Source organism: Python bivittatus, unplaced genomic scaffold (genome assembly GCF_059951505.1).
Source record: "Python bivittatus isolate LINGU-HERP-01145 unplaced genomic scaffold, Pbiv_v1 ctg000020_np1212, whole genome shotgun sequence".
Classification (NCBI taxonomy): domain Eukaryota; kingdom Metazoa; phylum Chordata; class Lepidosauria; order Squamata; family Pythonidae; genus Python; species Python bivittatus.
In genome coordinates this window covers 97,790,581-97,802,030 of record NW_028277030.1, presented here as the reverse complement: position 1 = coordinate 97,802,030, position 11,450 = coordinate 97,790,581, and the positions used below count along the sequence as shown (strand labels likewise).

General features: G+C 38.4%; 1 protein-coding gene across 2 annotated transcripts in view; it reads left to right on the top strand.

The window, feature by feature from the left end:
* Window positions 1-32: 32 nt before the first annotated feature.
* Window positions 33-11,450, top strand: part of XPO5 (exportin 5) — a 51,773-nt gene continuing 40,355 nt past the window's right edge. For both annotated transcript variants that reach the window (XM_025173211.2, XM_007438275.4), the window contains exons 1-8: window positions 33-275; window positions 2,071-2,192; window positions 4,254-4,326; window positions 4,837-4,974; window positions 5,444-5,626; window positions 9,093-9,119; window positions 9,821-10,006; window positions 10,442-10,518. In XM_025173211.2, coding sequence (XP_025028979.1) covers window positions 171-275; window positions 2,071-2,192; window positions 4,254-4,326; window positions 4,837-4,974; window positions 5,444-5,626; window positions 9,093-9,119; window positions 9,821-10,006; window positions 10,442-10,518 — 911 coding nt within the window. In that variant the 5' untranslated portion in view covers window positions 33-170. The remainder of the gene's footprint in view (window positions 276-2,070; window positions 2,193-4,253; window positions 4,327-4,836; window positions 4,975-5,443; window positions 5,627-9,092; window positions 9,120-9,820; window positions 10,007-10,441; window positions 10,519-11,450) is intronic.

The window sequence follows — 11,450 nt, the reverse complement described above, 5'->3', positions numbered from 1 at the left end:
CATTCTGAAAAGATCAGCTGATTGATCGCGCCTGCGCACTGTGATTTTTCTCTCCGCGGACCCGGCGCGGCATTGCCTCTCGGCTTTCCCCGTGCTTGGTTGCCGTGGGCAACGGCACCTTTCTTCCTCCTGTTCCCCCTCTTCCCCGTTAATTATTGCTTCCTGACACAATGTCGTGGGACCCCGTGAACACGCTCTGTGAGCAACTGGTGAAGGCGGTCACGGCGATGATGGACCCGGCCTCCACGCAGCGCTACCGTCTGGAGGCCCTCAAGGTATCGTGGCGGCAGTGGTGCGGGCGGGAACGCCCCTTCCGAGCATGCACACAACGGCCCGAAGTAAAGTCGCTTTGGGGGGCTGGGAGGCAAACGCGTGGCCGCTGGCGCTGTTGCTCGTCTGGCCGTCCTTTCGAGCAGTTCGGGGTGGAGAACGTGAGAACTCGTTCGCCTCTTTGGCTTAATTGATGCCGTTGGGCCCTCGACGCCTCTTGGGAATACATCCCACCCCCACGGTCGGCTGTTCTTGCCCCGTCCATGTGGCTGCTAATCGCGACTGCAGGTTGAGCAGACCGGATAGCTGCCTGCTTACAATGGTGTTCCAGGAATAAAAGCACTGCTTTCTGTACCTGTTTTTCGGAGACTCCCGAGTTTAGTGCTCTAGGTTGATCTGGTGGTTGGGAAAGCGTCCGTGCCAGACAAAATGTGGCGGACATGAAGGTTCTTAAGAAAGGACTAAAAAAAATACAGTAACTATATTGGCCACGAGGGGGGAAATCCACATTTCACATTGAAGCAGTAGTTTTAATCGGATAACTCAACATGGCACGTGTTTACGTTTGCAAAAACTTTTCATCGAGCGCGTTGATTAAAAATCCAGGAAGGCAAGAGGAAGGGAACAACACGGGTGATATCAGAGCGTGTCGGGGTACAGTTTTAGATGGAATGAAGTTCTTCAAATGCAAATTGGATCTTTTCAGATTCAGAGTGACAGTTGTATCAGGGATTTTCCGAAGATTTTTTGGAAAGGTTTGCTGGGAAAAAGAAACAAACAAATAATTGCTGCCTCTCCATTTTTGAAGATTTAAAATCAAGTTCTTAAAGTTTTAAAAAAAATTTCCAACTTTTCTGGGAAGATGCACAGATCCATTGGTAGGAATAGTAATTGGATTCCACTCCTTTTTATCGTTCTGGCTGCACCACCAAAATAATAATTAAAATAAAAATCCTTTTATATCATTGGTAAAGCTGTATTAATACATTTTCCTTTACATGTAGATTTTCTGTCCTGTGCACGGCAGATCCTGGCAGGGAAAAAACCACAACTGGATAATGGAGAAGTTTAATTGAATGACAGTTCTAGGAAGGCATTGTAGAAACAGAACTTCTGAGGAGAATATTAAACTAGGGAAGAAAAGTTATGGATAGTACAGACATAGAATAAAGAAACCCAGTAGCACATAAGCTTACATAGAATGATGAAAGCAATGAGGGAAATTGAAAATTAAGAAATGAGTGACATAGTGTAGAACCTTCAAAATGTATGATACAGAAACTTGAGCTTGATGGAAGGAATCAACTATGACTCTGTGTGTGTGTGTGTGTGTGTGTTGTGCTTTAACGACAGCAAATTAATTTTAGCTAAACGTATTATAAACATTGTAAATTGACACAAGGAAAATATAGGAGAAAAAGTCAGCAATGAGATAATATAGTATAATTGATGGTGAATAGTACCAATGTAACCTTGAAAAAATTAGGGAAATAGTCCAATAATTAAGAAGGGACAGGAATCCATTTGGATTCACAAACCAGAAAATTGAAAGGCACAACAGTCTTACTGGTCCTGAAGGTTGTGTTCAGGAACATGATATACATACTTCACTTTTAGCTGCGTGCTGTACAGTACCATATGCTAAATTGCATAAATAGACTGTTTCCCACGTTTTCAAAACAACTATAGTAGGAATGATTTTGAATAATACTTTATCTCAGAATTTGGCCTTTTCATAATTAACTTGATGGGCAAATTATATACTTGTGCACTTAAAAATAAATCCTTATTCCTTTTCAGTTTTGTGAAGAATTTAAAGAAAAAAGTCCAGTGTGTGTTCCTTGTGGATTGAAATTAGCAGAAAAGTCCCAGACTGCTATTGTCAGGCATTTTGGTCTTCAGATCTTGGAGCATGTGGTGAAGTAAGAAATTTCAGTTCAACTAAGTGGTGTAATGTTGCAACTTCCTAGAAGTTGTTTAGCTTGAAATTAGACTTGCATCAATCATTATTGTAGCAATACATGCAATTATACTATTATTATAATATTATAATAGTTTTAGTACATGCATAGTTTATACCAAAGGAGATCTAATGACAACTCAGAGAAGGAATTGATACTCAGTATTTTGGTGTTAATAAAACATTATCTTTGCTGTACTGCTTGAAGTTCCCAATTCCTCTCTATCAACAAACTCAGACGCTTCTTTCTTGAATCTTGTTTATGCTGCTAGTTTTAATTTCCCTGTTAAACTTGGTCAGATATTGACAAAGAATATAAATTGTGTATAAATTTTGCTACATATTCATCCAGCATAGCATTTTGTTTTCCCCAAGCAAGGCAGTTAGTTTTGGGAGCTCTTTCTCTAATTGTTTTTCTGTGATAAACTGTGAACCTGGAGATTCAATTCAGGTATCATGGTCCTCTATGAATTTGTCTAGTCCTCTTTCAAAGTAATATAATATTACTAACTCTGCATTTTGGAGCAATGAATCCCATACACCAGAGATGGGTTAGTCATGGGCCACATGTGGGCCTCCAAGCACTGTATAATTATCCTGCTGAAATTTGGATACAAAATCAAATTTCAGTGATGTGATTTCAGGCCATTTGGAATGGGATAAGGTGGAAGGTTTGTGCTCCTATTCTCCCCTTTAACACCTTCCCCAACAGCTCAAAAAGTTGAGCCAAAGTAAATTGATCGTGCTCCTTCAATGATGTTCCTTGTTGTCAGATGGTCTCCTGCAGCCTTGCAGAAGTTGGAAAGCTGAGTGCCTGCCCCAGCCACCCAAGGTTTACCAATCCCTGCCATAAACTGATTACCTGTTGTGTTGAAGAAGTATAGTTTATGGTGAGGAGAAAAATGATTTGACTCTGCTGTCAGTTTTATCAAGTTAGCTCACAGCCTAGTCCTAAAAGAAAGGAGGAAATACTTTCTTCTCTTTTGCCTTTATAACAATAGATGCTTTATAAACTTTCATAAATTTTTTGTTCTTATATTCCAAGTACATAAAGAGGTAGAGTTAGAGATATACAAGTAGTCCGTCAACAACCACTAGTTCAGCAACTGTTCGAAGTTGCAACAGCACCGAATGAGTGGTACTTATGACCGATCCTTGAAGTTCTGGCCATCGTACCACCCCTACGGTCATGTGTTCGCGATCTGGCCACTTGGCAACTGGCTCATCCTTAGAACAGTTGCAGCGTCCTGTGGTTACGTAATCGCCATTTGCAATCTTCCCTGCCGACTTCCCACAAGCAAAGTCAATGGGGAAGCCAGCAGAGAAGATTGCAAGTCGCTCCAGCCGCTTTTTCTCCTGGGGAACCCCCATACGGAGGATGAGATCCCAAGGATCTCGTACTCCATAGTGCACTCATGCTGCAACACCCCCTCCCTAGCCCACACTTGTGTGGTGCTGCAGCAATCCCTTCCCTCCCCACACACACTCACAGAGTGCCACAGCAACTCCTCCCCAGCCTACATGCATTTGCCACAGCACCACCCCCCACCTTACTCTATAGTAATCGCCCGCCCTCCAGCCTGCTTGTGAGCTGCCCAGAACTTGCAATTTCCAGCTGGCTTCCTCATTGACTATGTTTGTGGGAAGCCAGCAGGAAGTCTCATGTTGCAATCATGTGAGGTCCTCGCTTAACAACCCATGATGACGGCAGCGGGGACTGCCAGTATTGCTGTTGCTAAGCGATAGAGTCACATGATGTAGCACTTTATGACCGCATCGCTTAGGGATGGAAATTCCAGTCCCGGTTACTATTGTTAAGTGAGGACTACCTGTAGTATTTTAGTGTTGTTAATTCTTTTAAAGACCATACTGCTTTTGCTTTTGTATTGGAAAGTTTCCAGTGGAGCTATACAGGTCAACTTGAGAACAGAACATCTTGTTCTTTTGTCTTACCATGTTATGAAAGTTTACATATTATTGTTAATCTGCATAACAGAGATTTGATGTGTGTTTTTTGGGGTAGGTTTCGATGGAATACTATGGGTCGACTTGAGAAAGTCTATTTGAAGAACAATGTCATGGCACTGATATCCAGTGTAAGTCTGGCTACTTCCTGAAGTTAAGCTGCTAAATTCTATTTTAATGATGCAATATTTTTCACAAAAATAAGGTGTTATTCTTAAATCAGACCTTTGTTTAGTTATAGACTCTACAGTTTATTTTCTGGATGAAAATGCTATTGTATTTTACATCTATTGTGATGAAGAGAAACCCTGCACTAATTAGCTGCAAAAGGGACTGAAAATTGTTTGCACTGTAATACCCAAAAGCAAGGAATAAAGCTTATCTCTAAGATATTGTTCAGTTCTGTGGCATAGCAGTCAGTTTTATAGAAAATATAATTTGTGATTGGGCTTTTACATCTGTCTGGATATAAATTATTGCAGTCAATATATAAATCAATATATAAATGATCAAACATTTGTTTTTATTAAAAAGTTGTCCTAGTTTATAAAGTATCTCAAACACTAAGCTAGGTCTGTGAATATTGAATGATATAGAAGTCCTATCTTCCATCTTGTAATCTTTCAGTTTTCCATTAACAGGGCACCCAGAATATTTTAGAAGAAGAAAGTCACATTAAGGATGTTCTCTCTCGCATTGTGGTAGAGATGATTAAACGTGAATGGCCACAACACTGGCCTGATATGCTAAAGGAGCTGGATACTCTGTCCGAAGAAGGGGTAGGATATCTTACAGTGGTACTGCTATACATTTTTTGGACTTGTTTCTTTAGGACAGGGGTTGGCCTCACTTACAGGGCATGAGCACAATTGTATGATTTTGGGTGAAGTCATGTTGTCGAACAATTTTTTAAAAGCTAAAATATAATGAAAAATATGGACAGATCTCATGTCAGAACATAGATCTTGTAAAATTTATGTCTCATTTCTAATATTATTAATTTGTATTATACTTTAATAATGATGGTCAGTGGTGTAAGTTAGGAGTGCTGTGAATGCCATGGAGCCCCCAATACTGAATGAATGGCCAACCCTGCTCTAGGAGATAATTGTACTCAAGTTTATTGCATCTAGTTATATGCACAGTCCTTTAGCATAATCCATAGTGACCATCTGGAAACTAAATGTTATTCTCATGATAATGAGAGTTGTTTCCTTAGTTTTGGTTTGGTTTTACTTTTCACTCTAGGAAACGCAGACAGAGTTAGTGATGTTCATACTTCTGCGCCTGGCAGAGGATGTGGTTACTTTCCAGACATTGCCAGCCCAACGACGACGGGATATCCAGCAAACTCTTTCCCAAAATATGGAGAAAATTTTTAGTTTCCTGCTAAACACACTACAGCAAAATGTTAATAAATACAGATGTGCGGTAAGAGCCTACTGTGGGTTAATAAGGGCTACATGGTCTCAAGTTTCAGGAATGGCAAAAATATGACAACATTATTGATAAGATTAACTCCTGATATAAAGTAGAGCCAAAAGAATTTGCTCCTTGTGCTTTGGCAGAAAACATCCCCCATCCTTTGAAGAGTAAAATTGATTTATAAAGGCTTAAGAACTTGTAATAACAAATCCACAGAGACCATGTTTTCATGTATCGCTTATTGCTTTCATTTTGCCTTTTAGCATCTTTGGGTATAAGTTCTGCAATAAATCAATCAGTGTTGGAAAATTGGATCTAAATTACAAAAAGGGACTGACCAACCTTGATTGTTGGCATGCTCATAATTCTTTTAGACAAAAATGAGGACTGTGTGTGTTTGTTGTTAGCCTGATTCTAGCCACATTTGCCCAGAAGTAAGCAAGCAGCTAAAAGGGGGAGGTTTGAGTTGAACGTGTGTGCTTTGTAATGAGGAAGCCATTTATAGTACAGAATTTGTGAACCTATTATTATTATTATTATTATTATTATTATTATTATTATTATTATTATTTACAACATATTGGTGACAAAGGTTGAATAATTGTTCAACAAAAGTTGAATAATTGAATGAATAAATAGATACATACATATGTACATATTTTGGTGAGAAAGGTAGGATGGCTTATCTTTCAGTGAGTCCACCAATTCCTCTTCTTCAGAGGCAGGGTGAGCCACCAGTTGCATTTTCTGTTTGGATTTGGATGTATGAGAACTATTTTAATAATAAGATTTCAGAAGCACAATATTTTAATAATAAGATTTCAGAAGCACAAAATGTGCACTATTCCTTTATTACTTGGTAACAGAAAGACAGAATATATTTTATACCTTGTCTCTCATGGACAATAAATATGAGACTGCATTGGCTGTTGAGCTGAAAGTGAGAATGGTAGCTAATTATTATGAATTCCCCCGCCAGGAACAGAAAGGGGATAATCTATACTACAGCGTGTTGCTTCTTTGAGAGATTTAATGGGAGCATGTAGTTTGGGAATAATGGTGGATGAAATGATTAGCAACCAATCGGTTGAACACATCTGTGTCTCGTGTTCAAAACAACTTCTTGTTAGAGACAGATTTTATCTATAGGCTGTATTAACTGCGGCACAAATTGAGACAGCAAAAGCCAAAAGTATGAGGCCAGATAAAGAGAATGATATGCAAGCTATGCATTGTATGTGTGACAGTATGCTAAAATCACATAGAAGTTGTGAAGAAAGAAGGGATGAATTGGTTAGGCAAAGTCAAAATGGGGAAAGGAGTTGTTTTTGTTGTGGGTCATTTTAGCAAGTGGCAAATTATAAATGATGTCCTGCTAGGATAGTCCAGTGTAAACAATGTAAAAATTCTGGACACTTTGTTAAAAGATGTCATAGTAATTAATTTAGCCATCAGGTGTATGTGGTCACAGCACCAGATGTGACTGTTTTGTGTGTGGACAATGCTGTATTTATTTCCCTTGCAGAAAAAATTATGTATAGCATAAATGTTACAGCTGGAAGGATATCAAAAGAGATGGAATTGATGTTGGATACTGGTTCAGCAGTTTTTATAATGCCAGAGTCAGTATGTATACAAAATGTGGGGGGGTACCGCTTATCACACCCAGATTATAGTCCATATGTTATCTGAAAATTCAAATACCAGTGAGGGGAGTTTTATCTATAAAAGTAATTTTTGGATTATGCAGTATAGTGCCATAATATTATATTGTACATAATGATATTCCTATTCTTGAGAGAGTGATACTTACTGAATAAACTTTGGGATAGTTGACGGAAGGTGTCCCTCCCTGGTCAGAAACTGTTGCAGGAGAAACATCATTTGCAACAGTAAGGGCAGAACAGCAGAAGCATGAAGTAAGTTATGCTCTGGGCTTTATCTGTAAATTTAAAGCAGAATATGATATCTATGGAACAAAAGCTATGAGAATTACTATTTATGCTCACAGAAGCCATTTCAGGAACTTAAAAGGTTGGTGGCAAAGGATGTAACTAGACAGGTTAAATGATCAGAATGGGTTTCGTCTATAATAGAGACAAAGGTTCATCTTTGTATTCACCTTTGTATGGATTTGAGAGAGCCAAATAAGACTATTGTGGTTGTTAAATACCTTTGTCATAGATGAAGTATTTGCAGAGGACAAATATGTTTCCAACCTTTATTTTGCAAAGTGCATACCATCAAGTTGTACATGAAAACAATAGAGTTCTTACAGCATTTATTACACATGATGAGCTCTTTCTTTTTAAATATACCCACAGTGAGCTTACATCAGCATGCAGTGCTTCTCAAAGGATGTTGTCTGTTTTTATTATTAAAAATCAAAAAAGAGTGCAATGTTATTTAGATGATATAGTAATGCTTGGAAGAACAGTAAAAATGAAAAATAATTTGAGGTCAGTTTTGGATTATATTGAGACAGCAGTTCTAAGGCTTCATCTGAAAAATGTAGGTGGAGATAAATAGAACTGACAGTCTAAATACAGGTTTGAAATTCATTCTGATTATGTGGCTGCAATTTTAGAGGCACCACTTCATAGAGTTATTCAGACATTAAGTTCTCTTGAGGGGGTCTTACTTCTTGAAATGAAAATATTCCATGTTATCCATCTGTGGTGCAGCCTATTCATGACTTATTGAAGAGAAGAACAAGTTGGAGCTGGATAATTGCTACACCAACAAGCTTAGAGAATGAGAAGTTGATTGTTAATGGCACTGCATTAACAGTGTTTGAACCTGAGTTACTTATAACAGTAACAAGAGCTTCTTCAGCTTGTGGATTGGGAATTGTATAAGTTCTCTTACAGTGAAGTCTTCTTAGCCATGTATATTGTAAAAAGGGGAGGGGATAAGGCTCCAATATTGAAAATATGTCCTAATCCAACTCAGTTGTTATTCTAAAACAGTAGTCTGTGTCTACAAGAATAAGTAGAGTGTGATTCATCTTGTTGAATATTTTGATTTGTTTAATGTTCATGGATTGCTGGCAGCAATTCATCATTTTATGGAAGAACAATATGTGTCATTTGATTATTTATGCACTCCTGACCAGTTGTTGGCATTGTGCAACTCTTTCATAGCAATATGTTTATCTTACCAATCATGGATTTGCTTGTATCACATATTGCTGCATTATTAATGTAAAATGTGCAAAGTAATCCTTAACATTCATTTATGGAACTGCAGATTCCAACAAAATTGCTGTTTATACCTCAGGACTGAAGATAAATAATCTTTTGTTGACATTCTTCCAACTCATTTAAATATGCACTTGATTGCAAAAAAATGGAAATAAAGCTTTTGAAACATCCTATGACTTTGTCTCCTATAAGAATTGAAGCAGGAAGTACTGTAGTAATGAGAAACCAAACTATACTTCAGTAAATCATTCACTTTCTTTCTTTTTCAGAAAATTGATGCAGCTCAGGAATCAAAAGTAAGTGAAACCAGTGTTAAGAAATACAAACATTTCTGGTGGTCATAATGCTTAGGATATGGTCATTCTTTTTCCAAGCATCTGTTGCCATTAATTTTTTTTTAATTTGTTTTGTTGATTAGAACCCCTGTTGATAAATTCCCATTACGTATGGTTGAATAGAAGGGACAACATTCACCAGAGTTCATAACTTTGCTTGGGTTACTGCTCCAACTGTATTTCCCCATATAGATCAGAATGTGCAACTTTTGGTAGCCAAGGGCCACAATTAACATTTTGGAAGGGTTGCAGAGAGAGTGGTACATCATACATGTGGATGTGGCGAAATTTGGGACAATAGTTTTGGAGGTTTTCCTTATTTTAATGGTGATTTGCCTGTTTTAAGGTTTATAGTAGTTGTCCTGTGTTTCCTGCTTCAGAAAGGCAGAAAACCATAACATTTCTCAGCAATCAGACGTGGGTTCCAGAGGTAACAGAAAGAAGGGTCAGGGGGTACAGGTTGCCCACCCTGATTTCAAACATCTAAAGGAAATAATATTTTTAGAAAGCTGAGGTATTTGCACAGGAGCAAAAACATTAATTATTGACATGAGGGAAATGTATTTAAATTTTTCACTGTGTTTTACCAATAGAATTAAGACTGTTAATAGATGGCACATATGTGGTTCTGTAAGCTTTCAATTGCTCTTTTTCTCCTCTAGGCACAAGCAAATTGTCGAGTAGGAATTGCAGCACTCAATACTCTGGCTGGTTATATTGACTGGGTGGCTATGAGCCATATCACAGCAGATAACTGCAAGCTACTGGAGATGCTCTGCTTGCTTTTGAATGAGCCAGAGCTTCAAATAGGAGCTGCAGAATGCCTCTTGATTGTGGTCAGCAGAAAAGTGAGTTTCTTCTTCATAAGTGTGTTTTATGCATACACTACATTCATAGATGTAGAATGAGATTGCGAAGTGGAAGGCTGTAAAAGTCCTTTCTTGCCTATTATGGATTTCCTCCCAGTTGGTATTTTGGACTTTGGCAGCTAGGATAGCTAATAATTTATGAAGAATTTCTCCAAAATGATTGCTGATGTGCCATTTCCAACCTTTGAGTGCTGGATGAGTCCTGTTGCTTCAACTTAATTTGCTGTTATTTATTAATGAATTGTTATTAACATGGTGGATGAAGAAAAAGGGGAATATTGAATTAAATGTTCTGTTTTGAACAATCACCATGAGAAGGAAACTTTCAGTGTAATAATGCTAGCTAATGAACTTCCAGTGGACAATATTGTTTCTGTATATCATGATGAAGATTTTATATATTTTTTAAAATAGGGAAAACTGGAGGACCGCAAGCCCTTAATGGTTTTGTTTGGGGATGTTGCCATGCACTATATTCTCTCTGCTGCCCAGTAAGTACTACTCTCTGCTGTTGTAAATGCATGATTGATTGTTTATGTGCCATCAAGTAGTTGTTGACTTGTAGTGACTACATAGACAGATTATCTCCATGATGATCTGTCCCTAACCTGGTCTTTCAGGTCTTCCAACACTTGCATAAGGTCTTCCTAATGGGAACAAGCTGTTCATATCCCCAAACTTCATTGTGTCTCATAACTTATAGTTATGATATAACACCCATTGTAAGTTCTTCACTTAGTGGTGGAAACAGCTATCAAATCACATACCAGTAAAATCAATTTTGTCAACAGGCCCCAGTTAATTAGGAATATATACATAGGCATGGAAACTAAGCAGAGTTGGGTCTGATTAATATTGGGTGGGAATATCAGGGCTGTAGGATAGATTGGGAAGTCAAAAAACATATTCTGGAAGAATGTAATGGCAAACCAGTATTGCCAAGAAAATTGTATGAATGCATCCGTGAAATCAATAGTAGTCAGCTTGAAGAAAGCTTTACAAAACGACCAGTGAGAAAAACCAAACATACTCCAAAGGGAGGATTTTCCACAGTTGCTAGGACATAAGCTGCCCAGAGTCCCCTATTGTGGGGGAGATGGGCGGGGGAGAAATCCAATAAATAAATAAATAAAATAAAATAAAATAAGCGGGTGGCCAGTTTTATGTTTCTGGGTGTTACCATAAAGGAGGACCTGACCTGGGGCGCTCATATTGCAGCCTTGGTTAAGAGGGCCCAGCAGAGATTATACTACCTGAGACTTCTCAGGAAACACCAACTGAATGAAAAACTGCTGGTGACCTTCTACCGCTGTACCATTGAGAGCATTTTAACCTACTGCACCTGTGTATGGTTTGCTAACTGCACAGTGGCAGATAGGAAAGTGCTCCAGAGGGTTGCCACCACTGCCCAGAGGATCATTGG